The 27,129-nt window shown below is 33.0% G+C and overlaps 3 protein-coding genes across 3 annotated transcripts in view; all 3 read left to right on the top strand.

Moving 5' to 3' along the window:
• LOC130655072 (uncharacterized) overlaps nucleotides 1-23,939 on the top strand; it is a 94,744-nt gene extending 70,805 nt beyond the window's left edge. The window contains exon 2 of the mRNA XM_057457772.1: nucleotides 23,404-23,939. The gene's annotated coding sequence lies outside the window, so the exon portion shown is untranslated. The remainder of the gene's footprint in view (nucleotides 1-23,403) is intronic.
• On the top strand, nucleotides 18,715-20,282 carry LOC130655065 (feline leukemia virus subgroup C receptor-related protein 2-like). The gene has a single exon (XM_057457765.1). It carries the CDS (start codon nucleotides 18,758-18,760, stop codon nucleotides 20,138-20,140), a length of 1,383 nt encoding a protein of 460 aa, XP_057313748.1. The 5' UTR covers nucleotides 18,715-18,757; the 3' UTR covers nucleotides 20,141-20,282.
• Nucleotides 23,928-27,112, top strand: LOC130655066 (feline leukemia virus subgroup C receptor-related protein 2-like). The gene is made up of 2 exons (XM_057457766.1): nucleotides 23,928-24,010; nucleotides 24,199-27,112. Exons 1-2 carry the CDS (start codon nucleotides 24,008-24,010, stop codon nucleotides 25,561-25,563), a joined length of 1,368 nt encoding a protein of 455 aa, XP_057313749.1. The 5' UTR covers nucleotides 23,928-24,007; the 3' UTR covers nucleotides 25,564-27,112.
• Nucleotides 27,113-27,129: the final 17 nt, after the last annotated feature.

Below are 27,129 nucleotides of genomic sequence, written 5' to 3'. Positions count from 1 at the left end.
GCCAGGACTAATTTATGCAAAATTGACAAAAACTCGCAAAAATTAATTTCGGTAAAAGTTAATTCCTTTAGGGCAATCCTGTGGCTACTTTAAAGGAAGAAACTTTCGCTGGAAGAAAGTTTCGCGGTTCGGAAGAACCGCGAAAATTTTGCATTTCGTGGGAAAAAACTTTCGCGAACGAGCAATTTGGAATTTTTTTACGGAAAAAAACTTTCGCGGACCGATAAAAAACAATGTAAAACAATAAAAAAACCAAGGATATGAATGTTGTAATTATTTTATAAAAAAAAAAATACTATATAATATTCTTAGTCTATGATTATAATGTCTTCGCAATCTTCCGAAATTTCATCAGCCTTTTAAATAAAAATTATTTTTTCGTTGACAAAAATTACAAAAATTATTGTTCTGCTTCTTTATCACCTTTGTTTTAGTTTCTAAGCCTTTCTTCTCAACGCCATTTCTATAAACTCAGCTAATTAAAAAAAAAAATAATAAAGCAACGATACTTGTGTTTTGCTTTTACAGAGTAGTTAAAAAGAATTAACATAGAAAGACTTTACTGGGAACTAAATTTCCAAAAAGATTCGCGGGAGAAAACTTTCGAAGAAATTTTCTTTTTCTTCTTCTTATTATTACTATTATTTACCCAAGATAGCCTCTTCAGTTCCTATTGGTACTGCTATCAACAAGGGTCCTGCGAAGGGGGTCCTAGGGCATTTAAAGCTCCCATTTGAGCTACCAATGTCGTGCAAGCACAGCAATCGCTCAGCTAGACAACCGCCTAAGATATTAATCCTATTCTTATGCTGAACGCTAAGCAGAAAGGATAGATTCACACTGTTATAGTCTCTAGCAAGACTCGGTCGGGGTTTGAACCCAAGACCTCCTGCACTGGAAGCGAACGCTCTACCAAAAGGCTCCCAAACCCTCTAAATCGCGAAATTTTCTTCCAGCGAAAGTTTCTTCCTTTAAAGTACCGACAGTTTACAGGGTGGCGAAAAATGGTCTACAAACGATATCGAGTGGCGCACGTTCATTCAGCCCGACTAAAAGAGCGGACATTCAGAGTACGCATGCGCAAACTTCCAAGAACAAAAATTTCAGTTTTTTACCTAGCTAAAATAAAGGTAGCAACAAAACTTGATTTAAATATTCAAATTTGCAGAAATTTGTCACTTTCTATTTTGCATTTTGGAATACATGACAAATTCTGATCCTCTTTAAAACAAAAACATTAAAAAATATATCAAAAAACTCGTACATTTTCTTCTCCACTTTGACTGGAAAAATAACACTGTTCAACGCCTATATCTTCTGCTGGCCGGTTAGCACGGTGTTGAAATTTATGCCTGAAGTAGATTAGGAAATAATCTACGAGACCTGAAAATCTTAACTGATGGCCACTTTTTTTGAGAAAGTTACATACGATTTCCTACACCTACTACTTATCCAGCGAATTCCTTAGGCCTAGCTCGCATTAACAACACTTTTGTTTACAAAGATGGCTGCCAATATGCAACAGCACGTTCAGCACTTAGCAAAGCTTTGTAGAGTTTGTGGTGAATACCTTGGCAAAAGGAAATGCAATTATAACGTGAGCGATAGGATAAACGACCTTAACCGATTCCTATTCCTTAATGTGGAGAAAGATTCCGCCGAAGTTCACCCAACAAAAATTTGCTCAAAATGTTATGCACGTATAAAAAACATTCGAGATCGCTCTACAACAACAAAGCACGAGCATATATCCTGGATACCCCATTCCGATAACTGTCGAGTGTGCAAGGAGGGGAGCTCTAGAAAGGGGGGTAAACCCATACCCAAAGCTAAATCAGGCAGACCAAAAGCTGGTAAAAAACTGTGGAGGAGAAAAGACTTTGAAGAATTTTTAAGCATGACCCCTGAAAACGAACCTGCTTACGACCTCGGTGCAGTTAAGCCGGAACACAATGCACACTTAAACTTGTGTTTGTGCCCCATGTGTCACAACCTACTTTCTCGGCCTGTTTTACTATCCTGTCAGCATGCATACTGCCTTTCATGCCTTGTCAAACATTTTGAAGGGAAAACTGAAGAGGAAGCAAAATGCCCCACTTGCGGCAGTGAATCATTGGTGGGAACAATTCGTTTTTCGAAACATCACGTGGAAATGCTTAAATGCCTCCGAGTCGCATGTGATAAGCATTGTGGTAAACTGTTTCCACTTAAATCAAAAGCGGCATTGTTAGAACATCAAAGATCTTGTTTCCCGAAAACAACTCTAACACCCCTTTTTGAAAAGACTTTTAATTTGGACAATTCAATACCAAGGGAGATTGAAGATGTGGCTGTGCAAGTTATTCAGCATAAAATTGCCAATTCCAGAAATCCAATTAAAAGCATTGAATTCAAGACAGGTGGATCCAGGGTATGTATTTATGGAAAGGCTTACATACGGATGTGACTAAGTCTGATTACTACTTATTTTTTTAATAAAATTAGGTTTTTGAATCGGATTTAATCACCTCCATAAACAACAACACATAAATATGCTTCGTAAGAATATTAGACTGATTTACACAAAAAGAGTATTTCATAGAGGTGGGAATAAAATTGATCTAAATAAAAACGTTTTTAACGTAAATCTCACTCTAATATTCTTATTATTCTAATAAAACATTTATAAAAAGCTATGTTATGTATACCAATATTTATCTACGAGAATAATTATTTTCAGCCATTAGTCTTGACATCTACTCCAAAAGGAATTAAAGAAAATGTTAGTCGCCGTCACTTGAGAAGAAGAACAAAATTCCTTCACGACCAAATCTTCACGGCAGCTGGATCGACAAAATTTTCCTTGTTAGGGCAGACTTCTGCCTTGGTAAAGCGCTTTCCTCAGGCAGAACGGGAGACAATTTTGAAGGAAGCACAATTATCTTCTGCAACAATAACTTCTGAAGCAATGGTTGCTTTAAAAGCAGATATGGGTGTGCCCTGGGAGAAGATGAAAACAATGGCTAGGTAATACAAACTCCATGCTTCATCTGTTCCTAAAATTTTTTCAAAAATAGTTGAGAAAATAAATTATTATTTCAGGTGGTTGAAGACTTTCAACATACAACCAGCTTCACAAGCCAGGCAAAGGCAAGTTGCAAAAAATTGGTACGGTGAAAACTTAAAAGTTGAAGTTGCCCCATTCCGCTTCGAGTCTAAGGACCAGAAAGGGGTATATGTAATCCAACCCGCTCCTTGGTGTTATGTTGATGATTTGCCAACACACTTTTATGAACATATGGACAAACTGGCTGAGTGAGTTTTTCTTACAAAAAACATTAAATGCATTCTGACTGTGCACATAAACAACAACAGCAACAACAATTACCTGGTTGTATAATACGAAGTTATTAATTGTTACAATTTAGAAATTCCATGCTGCTAGAGAGACAAGCTTTTAAAGATGAAATCCATCTAAAGATAGGAGGTGACCATGGTGGTGGCTCTTTTAAAATGTCTTATCAACCATGTAATGTCACAAAACCAAACAGTAAAGACAATACTGTTGTTTTCAGTGCTTTTGAGGCTAAAGATTCTTCAACAAACCTGAAAGTTGCATTATTAAAATTCAAGGCACAAGTTGATATTCTTCAAAAAGCAACATGGCAGTATGTCATATACATTTATTTTATGTATTTTATAGTAAAAGTGGCAGTGACAAATAGGCAAAAAATGTAGTTAAAAATAAATAGAGGTTAACAAATCAAATAGTTAGGTTGAGATTTGGTCCAATGCTAAGATCATGTGTATATATGGTTTTTTTCAATGAGATTACGTTTTCATATAATTTGTTCCAATCCTAAACATAGAACACTGAATAAGAACATTTGAGGCTGAAATTAGCCTCATCTACAATTTATACATTATTATAAAAGGTGTAGGTAAGTGTATGTTTTGTTTTCACAAGATTAATTTCCTTTTAGGGGAAGAAATATACGTGTATTTTTTTTTGGAGATTACGCTTTTCTCTGTACAGCATATGGAATTTCAGGAGCATCAGGTACATTTATAGGAGAAAGCAATGTAAGAGAAAATGTCCCAAATTTCATATTGACAAGGTCTTGCAAAAATTAAAAAAATTTTCCCATACATTGTTTTTTTTAAAAACTGTAAAACCTGGCAATATACGAACCCATGTATTTATCCACAGGCCACTTGATATTTTTAAAATAATAATATAATTTTAATCAACAGGACGACATTGCTGTTTATTTTGTACAATTACAAAGGAAGATATACAAAAGCCTGTTAAGGATCAAGGTAAAAATGATGACTATGTAGTGTCATTAGTATAGCTGTGAAGAATGCATAATATTTTCTAACCTGATGGATTATTAGTAATTCATAAAACTGAGAATGACTTTATGTTTTAGGGCAATTTGAACAAAGGACACTGGAATCCTTGGCATATGACCTTAAAAGGTTTAGAGACAGTGGGGGAAACATAAAAAATGCAAAAAACTTTAACAATGTGATAGATGATGTTATGTTCAACATTCCTATTGACCAAGTAAGTATTTACTGATAAGTACTTGAAACAGATATGTTTGTAGATACCAAACCATACAAACAAAAAATTGCATGTATACCTTAGGTTGCCATTCCAGTGCTTCATATTTCCCTGGGGACATACCTAAAATTTTTCAGAATGTTGGAAGATGAATGTCATTTGTTGGACATTAGAATAGCTGCATCTGAACAAATAAAAGATACAGGTGATATAGACAGACTGGTTGAGACTAGACAAAAGATAGAAAATTTAAAATATGTTTGTGAGGATTGTGAGGAGAAAATTGGCCTGGTACATGATGCAATTGAAACTGCAATTATCAAAGACCCAGACAACGAGACTGAGATTAGAATGATATATGAACCAAGGTTAAAGTATCTTAATAACAGAATTGCAGAAAGGGTGAGCAACACTAAAGTTTGTAGGGATAGCACAATTTGGATTTTACATAGTACATAAAAATATTGTTATTTTCTTTAAATTTTTTATATGTTATATAATCAACAACAGTTACTTTTCTTGATAGTTAAAGGAGATTGATGCTCTGGAAAATGGCTCCTTTAAACTTGAAAAGGGGGATGGAATGCTGGTAAAAAAGCTTGACGAAACCTTGAAAAGGTTAAATGTGGAGAGGCAAGCATACCATGGTCAGTCGTTTATTGGTAACCATGTACACAAAATGCTCAAGGTAACTTACAATATTTCTGCACAAAAAGCAACTTTTCAAAAATATTTTGCCAAAAAAAATATATTATTTTTATTAGGTTGGTAACATAATAGAATTGTGTAATGCAATACCCCTCATGGTATACAATGTACCTGGTCTTGCAGGCACAAACATTCACAAAGGAGCTGTGGAATTATCAGCCAAATACAAGTTGTTATTCTATAAATATAGTATGTGCCACAACGCAATGAATTCCTGTCAAGAATTCAACAAAGAAAAGTTATCGTCCTTAGGTAATTAATAACTAAATTAATAATTAGCGTTTTGATAAATCCTGTTTTTTGAAGTATGCTGTCTGCTAAAAATTTCCTAATTTTCTGAAATTTAATTGACTATTTTTGTGTTTCATACTAATTAGATAAAGCTATCAAGGATTTGATGTTGTACTTCCGGACAAAATTTCCAAAAGCACCTGTGACTCCAAAACTTCACTTGCTGGAAAAACATGTTGTTGGGTTTATTGAGAAGTGGGGTGTTGGGCTTGGCCTATATAGCGAGCAGGGTGGTGAAAGTATTCATGCTGAGTTCAACAATCTTCGACGTACCTATTGCATGATGAAGCCAGACAGCAAAAGGTTACTTTCAATGATGAAGGAACATCACTTGCGCATCCATCCTGAAGTACAGGGAATAAGGCCCGTGATTAAAAGAAGGAAAATTGTCCAGGAATAAATTATTTGTTGGATATCAGACGTATTAGATAGCAGATACCTAGCTACTAGTTTATAATTATTAAAGTTTTCATAGAGTAAAAATTGCCAGAGTGCAGATGTAAAAATGTAATAGGATAGCTACTCGGCTACAAATTTGACGAGATGTAGTAACAGTGCAGTGCAGATAGCTATATAAGAACATCCTAAAGCCTTTATCCAGCTTTTCAACCTTTAGCTAGCTATAGTTGTTATTTAGATAAAAACATATACCACCAGTAAGAACCCAGTATAGTGCAGTGTAAATACCTGAACACAGGTACAAAATGACGTCTTTATAAATGCTCAACTTTGACTATTCATAGACTTAACAAAAAAAGTGGCCATCAATCAAGGTAACTTACATTGGTTCCCTTAGCCTTTTAACTGCCCAACAAAACCCAGTTGAATGCCGACATAACCGGCCGAGGTTTGATTTTAAGCTATTTAATCCAGGAATTGAAAATTTCGCGAAATTTGATTGCACATTTTTCGACCTGAGAATCTATCTTTCTCAAGACATTCGACCTTCTCGCTCACGTTTCTTCAAAAGAATGTTCCACGGCGTGCTCAAAAACCTGAGTCAGCAATTCTTCACGTGAATTTAATTTGCTTATTGATCAAATTCAATAAGGCGTGAAAAAACATAACAAACACGCGACTGGTCGCCATTTTGATTTTTTTTAAAAATGTAAACAAAATTAGCGCATGCGCAGACTGAATGTCCGCCCGTGAACTACCGTGGGCGCTATACTGTCTTGGCCCTGGGAACGAATTTGCTTGCTCCGATCTAAAAAACCCTGGAAAAAATACACCCGACCGCCCGACCGACTCATTTTTGCGGGGTCTTCAGGACGCGAACACAACATATTTTTGATGGTGGCCTAGCTATATGTCTATGTAATGTAAGTAGCTGCAGTATTTTAATTGTTTTTCTTTATGTGAAGTTCTGTAAAGTCCTGTAAAGTAGTCACCCCTGAAATTCAGCTATGTAAAAAGAATGTGTAAATATAGGTGAATATTTATCCGTCCGGATAAACTATCTGAGTTCATCACTAACATATTGACGCCACGTAGTGTAGTGGGGTTCGTCTGCGGCTTCCAGTTCTGGGTACCGTGAATCGAATCCCGCTCACTGCCAGGCAGTATGCTAGTGATGAAGGAAGTAGTTCTTCTTCAATAAGAATGTGTAAGTTTGAAATTGGGGCTGTACTTGGGTCTCTACTTGGCCCACTTTTCTTCTTACTTTACATCTATGATCTGCCTAACATTTCATCTAAACTGTTATTTTTTCTTTTAGCGGATGACACGAACATCTATTTTGAATCTGATAGTCTTCTCAAGCTTGAAAACTGTATCAACCAAGAGCTCAAACAATTAACCCTATGGTTAAATATCAATCGTTTAGCTCTAAATCTAAGTAAAACCAACTTTGTTATCTTTCACAGCAACAACAAAACTCTCAATCACTATGTTACTCAAAACTTAATAATTGTGCAATCACTCAAAGTGATTGTATTAAATACCTTGGCGTTTATGTTGATCAACATTTAAACTGGAGACAACATATCTCAGTACTGTCTAAAAAAATTAGTCGAAGCATAGGTCTAATGTATCAACTAAGACCATTTGTGAACATAAATAATAGTCTAATTTATTCTCACATTGTTTATCGCATTCAAGTCTGGGGGTCAGCTTGTGATTCTGTCCTTAGACAGATTCTCACTCTACAAAAAAGGCGGTAGGATGTTAACATATAATGACCACTACCCCATCACATCTGGGCCATTACCTCCAATCCGCTTTTTAAAGAACTACGCATTTTGAAAGTTAAAGATGTATTCAAACTGCATTTTGCTAATTTTATCTACCGTACTCAATCACAAGAAACACCTATCAATTTTTTAGAATGGTTTACACCAACTCATTTTATTCACAACTACAACACAAGCATTAAACTATGGTGGCAATATGTTTAGGGTTTCTGGTCCAGTTCTCCGGAACAGCCTTCCTGTTCAAATTCGAAACTCGCAATCTTTTAATGTATTTAAAATTAATCTTAAAAACTATTTTCTTGAACAATACATTTAACCTAAGTATCAACTCCAGCTATTTGTCTTCTTCTTCTTCTTCCCACTCTTCTTTTTCTTCTTCTTCTTCTTCTTCTTTTTTAAGACGGTATTGAAGTTTGTATAATTTTTTGCATGCAACCCAGAACTAGTTCAGAGATTTTACAGGGTCCTACTCGCATCTTTTAACTGGCCTCCGGGCTATTTTGAGAGGTCCCCTGCTGGTTGTGATAGTTTATTAATACTTCCTTCTAATTATTCAGTTTAATTTTTGTAAACTTTCATTCCCAGAAAAGATTTTCTGTGTCTGTATCTGTATCTGGGAATGTGAGAGCACTCGCATTCTTCCAAACGTCCAATTGGCTAAACTTCAGAAAATGTACACAAAAAAAAATTAATAAAATATAAACTGCAACATAGTTACACACATACGCAGCGAGTCCACTTAAAGATTGTCATTCTTTGTGTGTAGATAGAAGTGCGTATTTACGTTTGCAGTTTTTATTCTCCTGGTCGGAATGTCACGTGGTACTCTTCTGCCCGGATAATAAGCGCTGCCCTGATCATGTACGGCGGCTTGCCCCGGTTAAGAACAGGGCAGAAAATACATAATCAGGCAATATAATCAGGACAGGCCTGCTTATTACTTACCACAATTTAAAAAATATTTTTTGGCACTTATAAAAGAAACATAATCGGGGCAGGCAGGTTTATGAACAACACTTTTATATTATTTCTCACTTATAGAATAAAACTTCCAAGAACAATGTGTGGTTGGGAAAATCAAAACAAATTTTAAATAACTATTAATTCACTCTTTGATCAGTTGTGCTCCAATGTATTAGAGGCTTAAACATTTTGTAATGCTATACTTTGTTGATTTTAATTTTATACTCTTTGTAAGCTATTTTTTTCTTCTTTTTGACATTTTGAATTAACTTTATTGTTGTAGAAGGCATATAATATATATACAATATATATATATGCATATAAAAAAATGGAATTTTGCAAATTTTTGTTTTACCACTCCATTTTTATATTTTATAAATTATTTGGGACAGAATGGTATGAAATAGACGTACCTCATCTTATGAAAGAGTGTATGCAGTATCATCGAAATAACTGATTTTTGTTGCAAACTGTTTTTCTTTGGCATTTTGGATTAAAATATTGTTTTAAAGGGCATATGCAGTAGATATATGTAGCGGAATAATTAAATTTTGCAAACTTTGATTTTGTCGTTACCTCTCATTTTTTACATTTTGATTAAACTTTTGTGGGAGACCGTCGGTATGCGAAGGACCAAAATAAGAGATTTTAGTATTATTTAGAATTTGTATTTTGTGTTTTAAATTTGGTGCAAAAATTGACATAAAATGACCTTATAGATTGATTGCTGATGACTCTTATATATGACTTTTATATATATTTTTTGAAAACATTTGTAACAGAATACTATGTAAGATTTGAAATTTTGTTTACTCTATTGATGGTAAAACAGCATGCAAGTTGCTAAAAGGACTTTATTAATTTTAGGTTTGAACACCGTTTTTTTTTTGTTGAAATTAAAATTTAATGTCTAAAGTTTAGTGAGGAAGGACCGTATGCAATATATCAAAAAACGTTTTATTGCATTATAATTTATCCTTGCAACACCTTAGATAAAAATTTCTACTTAGGAACAATTTATTGTTTACTTTTCACATTTTGTGTCAACCTTTGGCAGGGTTTGCAATAAACTAACTGATTTTAACATATACAACGAGAGAGATTGTTTGACATTGATCAGCTTTTTTTGTATATATGTGACGTTTTGAGTGATTTAAATTTTATGGGTGAGATGTATGTTGAAATGCTTTTGAAAACTTCTTTCCGAATAATTTACGCATTTGTCAGATGGTCAGAGTAAGTAATTTTAGTAGATTTAGATTTTAAATGTCACATATATGCTGCAGTTGTTGGACACCTTTAATTTTTTTGTTTGTTTTTTGATGGACATATATCTGCTACATAAATTAAATGAGAATACAGTGGATTCTTCCACGGGAAATAGCTAGTATACAAATTATTATGTTTAACATATGGGAGAGAAAAAACAACACATAATCAGTTAATTATTTTTCTCTTTATATCGTTTGATCTCTTAGGACGATTATGCTTTTATTTTGTATATACTCAATGAATAATTGTAACATAGTAACATTTTATGCACCGGCAATGGTTTTATACCGAAAAGCTTATGTTTTATTTTAACTTGTTTGTTTTACTTTTTCAAGCTCCAAAGTCAAAACCACTTTTGCAAACGAAATTCACAGCTTTAAAATTAGTTATTTGATATAAAAGGTTTTTAAAACATAAAATAAACTTCCTCGGGTACATAAAGCACAAAATCCGTTATTCTGTGACAATAATTCGTGAATGTTTCATTCACAAAAATTAAATGCAAATCACAGTCTGCCGACCAGCGTGCATAATCCGGTCGCCACAACATAATCAGGGCAAAAAAAACATAATCGGGCCATGCGTACATACTCTGGCCGTGCTGTTTATAAACAGGCTGTTTTCGCAATCCGGGCGGAACAGTTGAGGGAAAAAACGAACTTTTCACGGTCAAACTCTCACAGAAGAAGCCTTAATTAAACAAGAACTACAAGTATTTGAAGCCATGTAAAGTTAAAATTAGCCATAACTCACCCAAAATGACACAATATGACAGGCTTATATAGATTGATAGATGGCATTTTTATATGGCTAGCCTTTAAAGTTAGTAAACAAAGATTTTATGAGAAATTTGCACCTGGATTATAAAGAGCTTACCGCGGGAACGGCGCGTTTTCCCTCAAATCATAATGGCTACCCTTAATTATCACGTGATATTTGCCGACCGGGAGAATATCATAACCAAGATTTTTCTGCACAAATTCTAAAGTTGTTCCTGGCGTTCTTCACGAAATCACCCACCCATCATGACAAGCGCCCATTTAGCTTTGCAGCAACAAAGGTTTATGGGGTCGTTCACAAAAAGTAATGTAGCTAGCATGCTCAAAGAAAAAGGAGGCGGAGAGGTAATCTAAAAGCGTATAAAAGTGTACAAGGGGCCCTTCCCCTTTGCTTCGAAGGGCTTACATATCTATATACGCTTTAAGAAATTATTACATTTATTTAGGTATCTTTTCTGCAAAAAAATGCGTGGTTATTTCAACTTCAACACCTTAGACCTGCTGCCGTTACCAATTGTCCTTTTATAATTAATAATCTAATCAAGTTGATTTTTTTTTGGGGGGGGTTATCTGTACGCTCGGGAAAGGGGTAAATCGAAAGCAGAACATGCAATGGAGTATGAGAGTGACGATATTAGTATGTACGCATTTTTGAATAGACCCATTGTATAGTTATTGACAAATGATTTTTGTCTGTTTTACCCGCATGTGACTGGTTAATCATCATTTTTGAATTGCTTATTTGATCAATTATATATTTTTTAGAGTCAAAAAAGGACAAATTTGATGGAGATCCTAACTGGAAAAATAAAGGACGTACTGGGAAATGATTAAAGGAAAAGTCATTCTCATACGTTACAACCAGTAAACCAAAGGTTTTTTGGCTTGGAGTTCCAGAAAAACTTGCCATCATTAACATGAACTGATGCATATATCTGTAGATTTTGTTTTTGCAGATTTTATAGATTATGCCTTTAAATCTTTCAACCTATAATTTTGATTATATTTTTAAAGTAATCGTTGGCCTAATTTTTTTAAATTTTTTATGTTGTATGATATATACTTTTACATTTTTTATGCGTGCGTCTGAAAAAAGTGTTATTTGTCCTAAAATCTTATTTTTTGATTGGGATTTTTTATTTCCTTTTTTAAATAAATATTTATAAAGTTTTATTTTAAATGCTTCACAGACTGCATTTTAAAGATTTTGAAAGTATCAATTGTGCATGCAAAACAGATTAAATATAATCCAATTTATAGTGAGGTAGAATGTTGCAAGAAATTCAGCCGTATATCACTGTATATGATACTGTGCAAAATAATTCTTTAAAAAACTTAACCGGAAATATTTTGTTATTTTTTCCGGATCCTAATAGTTATAGACTGTTTGCTGCTCTTGAAAAAATCCACTAGAAACAAAATCGAATGTGCTGTAACTTCCAGATTTAAACCTAGCATAGAAGCGTACGGAGGTAGAATGTGCACACGTGATCAGATAAAACGCACTGAGTATCCTTTCATTGTGCACTTCGCGTGTTGGTGCAACCTCGACCCCAGGATTTATGAAAAGAGAACCAGCCCTGGGGTCAAGGTTGGTGTTGGGACTAATCATCGCTTTGGAAAATAAGGGGTGCATATGTATCAGCTTTGAAAAAACAACTGTCGTATCAGGGTAAACAAGAGCGACAAGTAGTTACAACAATATACTAGTAATACAAGTATACGTCTGTCACGCAAAATGGTAGCTCAGCTGTGCGAGTAGCAAGACGCACGCAATGCGGAATAAAAAGGACGGGCGAACCCGTGGATTTTTCCACGGGCTAACGACTTGTTATATATATTTTTCTAAATTTTTGGATAGATTTCTTTGATTACTGTTGTCTGTTGTATACATTTTCTACCTATAGAAACGCTTGCTCATGTGCAAATAGACAGCAAACATTTTTTAATTTTTGTAAACATTGGCAAGTTATCTATAGAGCTGGTTAGTTTGTTTCCTAATAAAAAATAAAAAAATATTATTTTGGTCATTCCGCTCTGCTACGTGATGTTGAAAACGACTAATTCGCAACCTCGCCTTCAGAGATTGCCGTCCCGATGTCAAAAAAATACAAGATGCTCTGGGGGACGAAGTTGACTAGGTCGAATACCTGCTTGGGTTGATTTCTTTGATATTGTGTTAAATTTAGATTAAAGTTGGTTTAAGTAAACCTACTTTTATTTAATTCTGGCCGAGGCTCAATACTGAATTTACTCTCACTTGCAAGGCTAAACTGTTGCTCACTTTTGATGCTTATTGGTTAAATGGAATTCCAACTTCAATTGATTACCTGTGCAGTCAGTTTGTTACAGCTACAGTGCGCTCTCAATTTACATCAAACTTTAGTTGAGAAAAACTTTGTTTTTTTTCCTTTTAGGATTATTATTAGTACTTAGGTTGGACGGTTGCTTCGCTTTTAATTTTTGTTTTGTTTCTTCTTTCTAAATTTGAGGTCTTGCCTAAGTCATGCGGAAAAAGACTGGGGTTGAGGTTGTGTATAAACTATTTCGGAATATGTTCCGAGTTAATCTTGTCACCGGTTTTAGTTTTGTTGTTGTGTTGTCCTGTCGTCTTGTCCTGTGAGTTGCTGGTCAGTACAGGAGACATGACAGAAGTGCCTGGTATGGCTAGTTTCTGATAAATTAAGTAGCTAGCTATCGCTAAAATTATATGGGATTTAAATATCAGAACTATTATTAATCATATTTATTCAGGCGTACATCTTCAGTATGATATAATATAATTGCACCGTTATCAACGAGTGACCTGTTAAAACAAAATAAACAAAGACCCAAAATTGTTTTTTGTTTTAAATAATATATATAAAATTGTGAGAATTTTAGAAAAAAAGAAAGAAAAGAAAATAAGAATCAAATAGCAGACTATGAACAGAAAATTAGCAAAAATGGGAATTAGAAGAAAAAAAAAATTTGAGTTTAGGATTCAAAGTATAAGGTAATAGACCTAGAACTCACTTTGTTTCAAAAACGTTTTAAAATTTATCATACTCTTTTCTTTCCTGATATTAGAGGGGAGACTATTAAAAATTAAAGCTCCTTGATAAAACGTAAGCTTCTGACCAGCTTCCGTCTTGATGCCAGGTAAGACTAATTTAGATCTATTTCCTCTGGTGTTAATCGAATGGCTAACTAATTTGTAATTGCTTTCAACAGTAATATCCCATTTTCTTTGAGTGATCAACGTTAACCAATTCTTGCGGGTTTTGATGATGTGCTTAGCTCTTCTCAGCAAGGACTAAAATTTTCCAATCCATGTTTTTTTCATTCCACCAATTATGTCGTAGCAGTAGAAGAACAGTGGATGGATCATTGAGTTAAAGATGGTTTCAGCAACATTTGGAGAAATTTGGTAACGCATTTTATATAAAAGTTTGATGCGTGAAGTTATGCATTATTATGAAGTTATTTTTTTAAGGTGATGGTTCATGTTAAGGTGAGTATCCAGTTGAATCCTAAGGTATTCCTGGTTGGTTTATATCATTTTGATCGACCACAATACTGACAGAGGCTTGTGGTTTTCGGGACGCAAAGACGACAACTTCTGTTTTGCACTTTTTTGGATTAAGAATTAGGCAATATTCCTTCATCCAATCGTGAATGATATTTGCATCCAAATTTATACAATGTTCAATTTCATCTAACGACTGACAGTTTCTAATTTTCTTCAATTCCTACTAGAACTGTTATCAATAAGGGTCCTGGTGCAATTAAAGCTCCCATTTGAGCTACAGAAGGCATGCAAGCACAAAAGCCGCTCAGCTAAACAACCACCTAAGATAGCAATCCTATTCTCATGTTGGATGTTAGCAGAAAGGATCGATTTACAATTTTATGGTCTCTGGCATGACTCAGTCAGGGTTTGAACCCAATATCTTCCACACTGGAGGCAAACACTTCTCTATATTTATTATTATAGAATGGGCCTCCTTAATTTTTTCTAATGACTCAATAGTTTAGGATCTGCAATTTGGTTTGCAGTTAAATTTTCTGATTAAGCTAATTTGGACCATATTTGTTCTCACAAAATTTTATTGCAAACCAAGGTGCTAATCCCAAGTAATGGGCTCATCACAAAAATTAAGAGACCTGGGACGAGCAAACGAGTGTCATTTTTGCAAATAAAAAATTATTTTTATCAATTCACCTTTATATATAAAATCTGTGCATAAATGAAGTTTGAATGCACATCCCTTAACAGGTTTAAAATTACTGATGACAGGAAATGTCAAATTTGCTATTACTTGAAATATATGACTTTATAATTTATGCAGCATAATTAAATCTAAAATTTTTTTAAGGTAGCGGTATGGTAAATAATTACTTTTTTTTACATTTTTTTAAGGAACATTTTACTATTAAAACTGCTCTTTCCAACGAACTTATTTTTATTCCAAAATGTTTCCTCAAAATTGAAGGATTTAGCATTACAAAATGTTCCACTCCATATGTCTTTGTTCTGGCGATCAAATATTTCTATGCACGAAGTGAGTTATGACTCACGTTTACTGAAAAAATCTGACCTTCAGCATTGAGAACTTTCTGCTTATGCAATATTTATGCATAAGGTGTGAGATATAAGCGAGACAAAAAGTACTGTAAAAAAGTTAAATTATATAATATAGCATTTCGTCATTTTTTTGTTATTATAAGTTTCTTTTTGTTATCATGAAAATGTCTTCGAAATATATATCTTTTTGTAGATGATAATAAAAATGGTAACAAGTAATCAAATTATTTTTTTTACCAAGAGGTTTCTAGCCCAATAGCAATAAAAAGAAAATCGAATTTTTCTTCGTGTTTTAGATCTTTTCTTTCTAATATTTACGGCATCTTTAAGTGCAGAAATAAACAGGCTGCCATTGTATCTAGATGAAATAAAAATTGAATTATTTGAAAGAATGTAAACAAGGTGGAAGCTTATTTATTGAACAAATCAAAACTGCTTACCCTGCATCTCTTATGTTTTTTCCAACTTCTTCTTCCAACGACAAAACATTGCCTGGCTTTCCCTTCCTGTTTTTTTTTTCTGCAGTGTTTTATTTGCTTTTGGCATTTTTATATTCTTATTGTAACATATATTTTCACAAAACAAAAATGAACGTTGAATTAAATCGTTTTCTCGATTATTACATTTCCTGTTTTTGAACATTTATATTCATATTATACCCTCAAACCCCCTGACGTGAGAAAAAATATCATCATATTAGAAATAAATGCTTTGAGAATTATTAATTTTGTTTTATTATGACGGGGGGCATTCATATGCACAAAAATGTTGAATAAGAGTTCCGCAAGTTCACTTTAAATAACTAATGAATCATTAAATACTCTCTTTTCAATTTCTTGTAAACAATCACAGGTCGAAAGAAAAAACTTCGTTAACGAATATCTCTGAATAATTTTTTCGTATAATTTTCGGTTGCCTACTCTTCTTAAAAGGGATCTGTCTCAAAAATACATTAGATGACGTCATGAAACTTTCGTTTTCGGCTTCACAAGTGTTTGTGATCTCTATTCTCATGTCTCATTTTAATTTTTGGTCAGCGGATTTGGATGCAAAAGTGATTGAAAGAAAAAGGAAAAAAAAGAGTTTTATTTTTATGATCTTATAGATGATTTATGGTATATTTTTTACAAAACGATTAAAGTTGAGAAAAAAATGAGACACACAATTTAAATTCAGACTATGCTGAACATGTGGACATATTTTTTTTCTGTAAACCTGTAAACTTTTGAGATAAATCCCTTAACAGTTGGCCACACCCACTTTTTAAGACTTTCAACTATAATTTTTTTCTGTTACAACATTTTAATTTTTTTTTTTTTATAATATTGTAGAACAAACTTTTGTTAACAAGTACATATATACTTTTATAATGTTTTTTTTAAAAGAAAAGTTGAAAAAAAGGCTTTATACAGAAGAGGTGTAATTTACAATACCGCTACCTTAATGTGAATATCCTTAGAACAAAAAAGGCTCTTTGACAAATTTTAAAAAAGACTTAGTAACCAACTTTTTAAGTGATATAAGTCCAGCATCATTTGATACCTCTGGTTCCCTTTAAATTTTAATTTACCAAATAGTTTTTTTTTCTAATTATTCTAAGTTAACAGTGCAAAATTCAGCCTTGTGTTTCTTATAAGTGTGTTTCTTGCATAATAATGTTTTTTTATTCTTATAAAGCGATAAAGGAGTAGTTTATGTTTAATAGATTCCCTAGTTCTTTTGTCTTTGCATCGATTTGTACTACTCGTTTTATCGAGGTAGTATTGCCTGACTTACCAGGAACCAGTTTTTTTAGTGTTTTCCAAAGTTGTTTTGGCCGCTTTTGAAAGTGCTGCAAAACGTCATCATAGTACTGGAGTCAATTTTTGAGACCTTTACCTGGTTCCTTTTTTGTTTGAAAGCTTCCCAGTCTATGATGGATTTTGTTTTTGATGCTTTCCGTTTTAATAAGTCTCTTTCTTTTATAGCTATTATTAATTCATCAGGGCATGTTTGTCAGCCACTGTTTTAACATTTTTATTCAGTTTCTCACATGCTTCATCAAGGTCATCATAATTATTAAAATATGACCATTCTAAATTCCTGAGGTCCTTTTGAAAAGCCTCTTCACTGAACCTCTTGTAGCTATGAACCTTAATAGTTTTAGGTTCAAATTTTGGCCTTTTGAATTTTCTGATCACATAAACTAAATTGTAATCACTGATTCCTAAATTCATGACACCAGTTTTAGAAATACAAGAACTGTTATAAAGTGTCAAGTCTATAAGAGTGCTACTATTTTCAGTAACACGAGTTGGCTCCGTAATATGTTGTTTTAGGAATAGAGTGGAGCATAATTCCTTTATTTTGGAGGAAAGAGCATATTTTGAAAGCATGTTACAGGTAAAATCTTCCAAGATAAAAACTTCTTTTTCTTTTGGGAGTTTATTAAAACACTGTTTAAAATGAGTGCACAGGTTTTTGGTACTCTGCAAATCACTACCTCCAGGTGGCATGTAAACCCCACACATGTAAATAGGTTTAGTTTTTTTCAGGGACACTTTCACCCATAGTGATTCCAAATTTTTGAAGTACAGGTGTTTCAAAAGGTGGCTATCTAAGTTTTCATTGACAGAATCAGAACACCCCCACCTCATTGATTCCGATCATTTCTTTAACAAGTAAGATGGTAATTCGGCGATATACGATAATAAATTTGCCTAAAGGGAAGGTTTTCTCAAAAGATTATATGAAACATAATGAACTATATATACCTGTTGTAATTATTTTTTAACAGTCAAGTATTTTAACCAATCAGAACACTAGTTTTAATTCTTACATTCGTTTATATCATTATTCATTGAAAGAGGTTCATATTAACTGTTTTGTTTTGGAAACCAAAAAGACTGTTTAAATGCAGTATTTTAAAATCTATTTCTGAAGTTTTTCAAACCTTATATGCTGCAGAATTTACATTAAACCTAAGCCAATTCTAAATGCTAATTTCCTTGAACAATCACCAAAATGCAGTGTAAATCATTGTTTGATATCTTCCAGTTTTTGCTGATATTGGTCCTAATCACCATAGCCTCCTATTTTATATTAGAAATAATTATCACATCCAGTGATAATTATTAACGTGACTGTATATTTCATGCCACGGACACCCAAACTTCTGGATAAATATTTCAAAGAATGCATGTAAATTGCTGAGAACTTTTATTGTTTGAAAGAAGGTTTAAAAATAAATTATCAATTTGGACTGTATATAATGATTAGTCTATCTGTAATATTTGCCGAAAGTAAAAAATTAAAATTGTAGTCCATACAAAATTTAACATTTGTTTTTTTTAAATTGTTTTACAAGCATGTATATCAATTTACTAATTATGAATTGTGAACTGTTACATCTTTCTACTTTTTTATATATATTTTTAGCTTAGTACAAGAACCAAGCATGTCAGACACAGACTACCTGATATCGTCTTCAGTCAATAATCACAGCACACCAGTGAGTGTGGTAAGATTGTTCAAAAGAAGATGGCTCATGTTGTTCATTTACTCTGTTAATTCTCTTGCTAACGCATGCATGTTTTCTGCTTTGAGTGCTATCAATGATGTTGCAAGCAAATATTGGGGTGTGAAACCAGAAGTTATTGATTGGCTTCCCAACTGTTTTCTCCTGATTTATATTTTCATTGCCTTGCCGTCAGCATATTTTATGTCATCGTTTGGTCTAAGAGTTTCTATGATGCTTGGATCTGGATTAAATGCTTTATCTGCATGCTTTCATTTTGCTGGCTATCAATCAAATGGCTTTGCTTTTATAGTGGTTGGCCAAATTTTAGCTGCATTATCAGTAGGAGCTATATTGCAAATTCCATCTAGACTGTCCACAGTTTGGTTTGCTGAGCATGAACATGCAAAGGCCACTAGTATTGGCATTTTTATGAATATTTTTGGTGTTGCACTTGGCTTTCTTCAACCTTCACAGATGGTTCCAGACTCTGAAAATAAAGATGATGTAAAAAGTGGGATGTTTCAACTGTTTTTGTCACAATTAGTTTTTTTGATAGTAAGCTTTATTTTGGTGATAGTGTTTTTTGAAGAAAAACCTCCATGTGCTCCTTCTCATGCTGTTGCTTTAATGCAAGAAAAGGATGCAAAGAAGGAGATGTCTTTTATGGAAAGTCTCAAGATTCTTGCATCAGACAAAAACTTTAATCTTTTAACACATGGCTATGGACTATACTTTGGCATGTATTCTTTCTTTTGTGTTGTTTTAAATGAGATGGTTAGATCAAAGGTTCCTGAAATGGCAATTGGATGGATGGGATTTTCCTCTGATTGTGCTGGTATAGTTGGGGTTATGATCTCCGCAGTCATTATTGATAAGTTCAGGTGTTATAAGCTGTTATCAGTCATTTTAGTATTTTTTGCATTGATCTCGTGGATCGTTTTTACCTTTTTGATTTTGAATTCAAACTCCGAATTTGGGCTGTTTGTGGCATATTGCTTTGTTGGTTTCTTTGGAATACCGTATTTTTCAGTTGGTATAGAGCAAGTTGCTGAAATGACTTATCCAGTTCCCGAGGGTACTTCAAGCGCTATTATATTGATTTTTGGCAATATCTATGGTTTTTTGTTCATTTTATTTTTTGGCGCATGGGTAGATAAAGGTAAACTGCCAATTGTTTGTTATATAACGATTGGTGTTTATTGTGTTGCATTCTTCTTTACAGTCGTAACGAAAATGAGGTTGCAGAGACATGATGCAGAAACAAGACATGCTCACCTTGCAGGTACAGAAGACAATGATAATTTGGAACATCTTGCATAATGTATTTTTTATTTCAAATGTCCTAGTAATGCTTTTTGCTTTGCAGATTTTGCCTTCTTTTTATGTAAATTTATATAGTTGTACTTATATCATTGGTATCAACAGTACAGCAAAGATTCTATTTGGAAGAATCAGGAGATCATCTCCAAAGTAGGAAATTTCTTGTCAAAAACAAAAATTTTAGTACCTTTTGTCCTAGAATTAGTCTTTTTCTTAATAATCTGTGAAATCTGTGAATGTGAAATACTGATCAAAATTAATAACATTTAGGAATACGCAATTTTTGTCTTGAATGCTTTTTATTATTTTGACATTTGTTTGCTATGAGCGGTACAAAATTATAGAAATAAATTTTGAAGAGAAATATTCATTCATGCAAGTTTATGTTTAAAAACACCACTGTTAAAGGCCTTTTCAGTAAAGTGTTAATTTTTAATGTGACATCTTTTTGAAGCATTTTTGTATGTTGCTAGACGTTGAAACTTTTAGTAAGTTTTAAGTAAAATCCACTTTTTTATTATCCAGCTTACTACTTATAGTATAAAATACTGTAGTAATTTGTAAATATGGTAAAGGTAGATATTCTTCTTAATATTAGTTTTTTATGCAAGTTCTTTTATTTTCTGTGACATCGAGCACATAAATTCATATCTCTTTTTAATTTGAAACCTGCACAGATCAGTGAAAGATGGCTACTTGTGGTGGTTGGATTCTTAAAATTGTTGGCTATTACTGAATATTTGTTAAATTTTTGCTGATAAAAAACTTTTGAAACCTTTACATCACCCACTGCTTGAGACGTATTAACTTTTGGCACTTTAATTTTAACGAGGAATTATATGCCTCTCGGCTACTATTATTTCATTGACATTTGTATAATAATATATATTTTAGATAAATAATACCTGTATTTTAATGAAAAAGTTCTGTTTTTGAATATATTAGTTAACCAAAATAATAATTGTAATAGAGACAAAGTATATTCTTTTTTTGATATGTTACTATTGCAAAAAAACTTCTAATTTATTGTTAAGAAGAATAAAGATTTTTTTTTGTTCTAACATTTTTTAGATTTTGTGTCATCTTTTTGAATTATTAAAAATAAAATTTGTAAGATTATCAAAGAATTTAAAACTATATCTAACACACCAGACTGCTTAAACAAATTGTTTACAGGATAGGCCAGGTTGAAATATTTGTTCCACATTCACCAGATTCTGACCAGATTATATCATTCTTGGAATTTCATTGTAAACATAACATATATTTAATACTTGCCATTACTCATTACATCATTTTTGATTGCAATGCCAACAGTCTGACAAGATGTTAGGACAGCTTTTAGATTTTTTAATCAGAAGCATATATATGCTTTTAAAGGTTTTATGTATGATATTATAAGGTAGATTGTAAGTGGCAGTTTCTTGAACTTTAATTTTTCAATTCCAAAAAATTTTTAGCTGCACTGAATGTGACAATTCTGTGATAATGTGATGTTAATAATAATGTAAATGAATGCTCAAAGATCCTATAGATGTCCAAAGGACAAAATGGTTTTAAAGCAAACAATATGTTCTTATTATAAGCAGATGTCCCATAATCTATAATATTATTTCTTTAATAGGCAAGTTGAATGTATGGATAATTGATATGAATTTTTAGCACATTTGCAAAGGCAAAACCTTATGAAATTTAGCAACCTTATGAAATTGAGCAATTCGGAAATTTATTGAAAATGTGGATACAAAATCAGAACATAAGTCATGCTTTTTAAAACATATAGGTCATGCTGGTCCTGTCTGATCTATTTAACAAAAAGACCTTTGTGTCTATAACCATTGGTAATCTGTAATAAAAAATTTGACGGTCGGCACCAGGTGTAGTATCCAATGGTTTGTTTAAAATAAAGAAGTAAAAAAAACTGATAAAATAAATTTCTTATTTCCTGTCAATACCACTGTCACTGGAATGGTTAATAAGTTTGATGTTATCGTTGTTTAATGTATTCAATTTGTTTTCTAAGAGCTTTTAGAACAGCCTAAAGTTGACGAAAAAATGTAATATGTATAAGAATGAAATATGTATAAGAAGGTCAGTGTTGTGTGTTTCCTCACCTTCTTTTGCTGAGCACCAGAGAAACCGATAGAAAACAGAGTAGCTGATTTAGGATTGTGTACAATTGTTATATTAGATTTTTTATTATTTTTATTATTTGGATACACTTAAAAACAGTGACCAACATCTCTAGTACATTTGAAGAAAAGCAGTTTTTGTTTTGTAAGGGTAACCTATACATTATGCTGTGCATTATACATTACAATTCATGTAGGTTGTGTTTTTGATTTATTTAATCATCATTTATATCATATTTCCTTGTATATATAAACACTAGTATTTTTATTACTTCTGGAAATGATACGCTTATTTTTGTTTTCGAATAACTTTATAATATATATGCTTTAGCATTATGAAAGAAACAAGTAATGAAAATGTTAGCAGAATATCAGATGGGTAGGAATATTGAGTGCACATCTTGCAAATGGGCTATGAGAAAATTAGGTGTGGATGAGTGGCTAGTTACGACGGTACAGCAATGCTAGAAGTCGTGTCAGGATTAACGATTCACCTAGTGATGAGTTTAGTGTAAATGTTGGTGTACATCAGGGTTCTGTACTTAGTCCTTTGTTGTTTGTTCTAGTCTTAGAAGTGATGTTGATGGAGTTCAGAACAGGTTGTCCATGGGAGTTATTGTATGCAGATGATTTGGTTCTCATAGCAGGGTCGGTGGAAGGATTAGTTGAAAAATTTGAGAAGTGGAAGAAAGGACTAGAAGAGAAAGGGCTAAGGGTGAACACAGCAAAGTCTAAAGTCATGATTAGTAGCATTGCAGCCAAGTGTGACCTTGTAGTTGGAAAGTGGCCTTGTGGAGTTTGCAGGAAAGGGGTTGGTAGTAACTCAATTTTTTGTCAGACTTGCAGGCATTGGGTACATAAGAAATGCAGTAGTATTGGTGGAAGGTTAAGAGCTGAAATTTAGTTTGTATGCAGCGTTGCAAAGGTGAGATTATAGGGAATGAAGTATTTCCTGCTTTAAAGATGTACAACAGTGGCTCGTTAGAGATAGTTGAGAACTTCTGTTACTTAGGTTATATGTTGGGGAGTGAAGGGGGTGTTGGTAGAAGTGTTACTTGCAGGATAGGTTCTGCTTGGAAAAAGTTCAGAGAGTTACTTCCTTTGTTGACTAGCAGAGTCTTGTCAGTTGAGGTAAAAGGTAGGTTGTATGAGGCCTGTGTAAGAAGTGTTATGTTGTACGGTAGTGAGAAATGGGCAGTGAAGCAGGAAGATCTTGACCGTTTAGAAAGGAATGATATGAGAATGGTTAGGTGGATATGTAACGGCGGTCTGAGAGACAGAAAGAGTTCAGATCAGCTAAGAAGCAGGCTAAGTATCTGTAGAATTAAAGATGTTATCCAGATAAGAAGATTGAATTGGCTGGGGCACTTGGGAAGAATGGAGGGGGGGGGGGGGGGGGGTAATTGGGCACGAAAGTGTGGAGACTTGATAGTTCCTAGGGCAAAGCCCAGAGGCAGACCGAGAAAGACCTGGCAGGAGGTTATAAGGATAGACTTGATACAGAGGAAATTGAGTTTAGATCTAACACAGTCTAGATCAGATTGAAAGAGGGTCATTAATATAACCCGTCCAACCCATGCTAGCATGGAAAACGGACGTTAAGCCAAGTATGAATGAATGAATGAATATTGCTTTATTTTACATTGAAAATATATGTTTAGATATGTCACAAAACAACAAGATAGAAATAAAACGAAGGTTCCATTTACTGTTTATACTAACTTGTGGATTGTAAATGGTATGTTTTGTTATTATAAAGTAAAATGTGATGGATATGTTTTGGTTTTAGCATGTTGGTTTTCCTCATGTCAATTGCTCTTGATAATGTATGGCCCACATGAAGTTGTTCACCAGTAGTGACAAGAACTTTCGGTCTTTGTGATCAATATTCAACACTGTTTATACAATGGTATTTTTTATGTTTAGGATACAGTGATGGCTGATGCAGACATAGAAAGTTCAGATAATGAAACATCAACTGTTGAAAAACAAGGTTTATTAGATCATGGTAGTGGTGTTACGGTTTATCCCCAACGATGGTTTATGTTGTTCTTGTTTTCAATGACAACCATGGCTAATGCTGCCTTTTTCATAGGTTTAAGTCCTGTCAGTAACATTGTGGCCCCTTATTACAGTGCAAGTGACGTAGCTATAGAATGGCTATCTAATATGTTTACTTTCATTTACATATTTGTTTCATTGCCAGCTGCTTTTTTAATGGAAAAATATGGTGTTCGCTCAATTTTAGTTGTGGCATCTGGTTTAAATGTAATTTCAACTGCACTACGACTTAGTGGATTTGACAGAAGTGGCTTTTTCTTTGTTTTTGGTGGTCAGATTGCTGCAGCTATAGCGTATGGTGCTATTTTACAAATACCTGCCAAATTATCTGTCACTTGGTTTCCAGAAAATGAACGAGCTACTGCCACATCCATTTCTGTATTTATGAATATTTTTGGCGTGGCTGTTGGATTCTTACAAACGACCCTTACAGTTCCTGCAACATCAGACCAGAACATCTCAGATGGATTGAAATTGTTGTTTTTGTCACAACTTGTATTTTGTCTTCTAATCTTTTGTTTGACATTTTGCTTCTACAAGGAAAGGCCACTAACATTACCATCAAATACAAATCCAAGCAATGTACAGCTGTATTTTTCTCATTCATTACTAGTCCTGCTCAAGGACAAGAACTTTAATTTATTGGGTCAGTCATATGCATTATATTGTGCCTTGTTTCTCACTATTTCCGTACTGTTAAACCCACTACTTACAACAAAATTTCCATCTGGTTATGAGTCTAGGATTGGTTGGATGGGGTTTACTTTCAATATGATAGCCATATTAGGTTGTTTTGTGTTTGGATTGCTGTTAGATCGATATCATTGTTATCAAAAAGTAGCCATTTTTCTAAATGCTTCATCATGTGTAGTGTGGCTTATTTTTATACTGGTATCTAGAAACACAAACAACTTTTCATTGTTGTATTTGTTGATAGCATTACTTGGCATTGTAAACGTACCGTTTTTTTCCACTGGCTTGGAGCAAGCAGCTGAAATGACATATCCCGTTTCTGAGGGGATATCAAGTGCTGTATTATTAACTGTAGCTAATGTTTATGCTTGTGTCCTTATATTAGTCACAGGGATTTTAATTCAAAAAGGACATCTTGGCATTGTTCAATTTGGCATACTCTCTATTTACATATGCTCGACCTTGTACTCTTGCTTTTCAAAAACAAGGTTGAAGCGAAAACTTGCAGAGGAAAACGCTGAGGCAGATAAAGGCTGAAATCATGTAATGTGAGTACACAGACTTGCTTGGTTTCTGTATAAAACACTGAAACGGCAAAGCGTTTATGGATACATATGTAACTGATTTTGTATCATTGAAGATTTGGATATTATTTGCGTTTTCTAATAATTTCTTATAGTTATTATAATTATTATAGTTATTAAATGTTTTTCTTATTTTCTTATATTAACTTAAAGCTCTGCCTAACAATAAATCGTCTTCCAATATGTCCATTATTGTTTACTGAGAATGTTTCTTCAACCAAACACACCAAATATGTTACATCATTTCAGGCTATTTCAGGTTATGTAATAATATGAAATAAAAAATCACATGCAAAAATTAACTTATTTGACATTATTTCACAGTCGAAACCAAGCTTAACTAGGATTTTTAAATAATTAAAAAAGCAATATGGAACCTTAAATAAGTGATTCCTACCATAGTTTTTGAACCAAACAATTGTCTAGTAAAATTTACTGGCTTTAATTATTTAATGTCATGTTTTCATTATTTAGGCAAACTTTTAGTTTCTCCTTTTTGTAGTTTATGGATGTAACAAAAGTGCTATACAAAAACTTTTTATGTTTTATTTTTGATGGGATCTGTTTTTTTTATATATATTTTATATTGGTCGTGTTCATTATATAATATGGTAATTTAGTGAATCTGTCTGTGTCAAGTTAGGGCGATTTATTTTACAATTTTTAACAACAATGGCTTTAAAACATGCTTCAAAAAATATCTTTGAAAGAAGCAAGAACTCGATTTTTTATGAAAAAGTCAACGTGGATTACCTTTTGTTGTTGATTTCTTTGGTCTTTTTTATTTCATTTTATTTTCACATGTTAATAATTGTTTACATTTATGGTCACAGGTTGTGTCTTACGGAAAATTTAATTGTTGTATCTTTCATTTGGAAGAATTGAAGTAGATACAACTTTTGTGCAGTGTATTGTTTTGGTTTTGCATTCAGAACAATAGAGATGCACACTTATTTTATAAGGTGGAAAATGCAAACAACAGACCACAGAAGTATAATAAATCTTTTTACAAAATGAAAGAAAATGTTTAAATTAGGAAATTTCAATAATAGTTATTTTACCACATGGTTTTGCTTTTTCACCTAAAAGAATGTATGCACATGTTTAAAATCCACAAAAAACGTCTGTAAAGTCATCTATTTATTACTTTTTTAATCTGTAACTATGGTTACTGTTAAACTTTGTATATATTAAGACAAAATTTGTACATCATTGATTGCTTAAAAATGGGTGTGTGAACACCCGAAATGTCGCAAATAATGTAGTTTTTCCTATCAATTTACTATCACTGCGAACAAAATTCATTTTGCAAATTTATTTGGTTGGGTTATCTTAACTACTTTTGGTAATCTGACATTTTTATTCTACATTTACTATTTTAGTTTTTCTTAATACTAATTAGTCATTTTTTTACTGAGTTTTTTTACTTTTTTTACTGTATTTTCTTTACTGACATTTTTTTGTAACTTATATTTTTATAGAAAAACCTGTTATCGCTTCTATGTGTTTATCAATTTAG

The sequence above is a fragment of the Hydractinia symbiolongicarpus genome, chromosome 8, assembly GCF_029227915.1.
Source record: "Hydractinia symbiolongicarpus strain clone_291-10 chromosome 8, HSymV2.1, whole genome shotgun sequence".
Classification (NCBI taxonomy): domain Eukaryota; kingdom Metazoa; phylum Cnidaria; class Hydrozoa; order Anthoathecata; family Hydractiniidae; genus Hydractinia; species Hydractinia symbiolongicarpus.
This window is presented reverse-complemented; position numbering and strand designations above follow the sequence as displayed.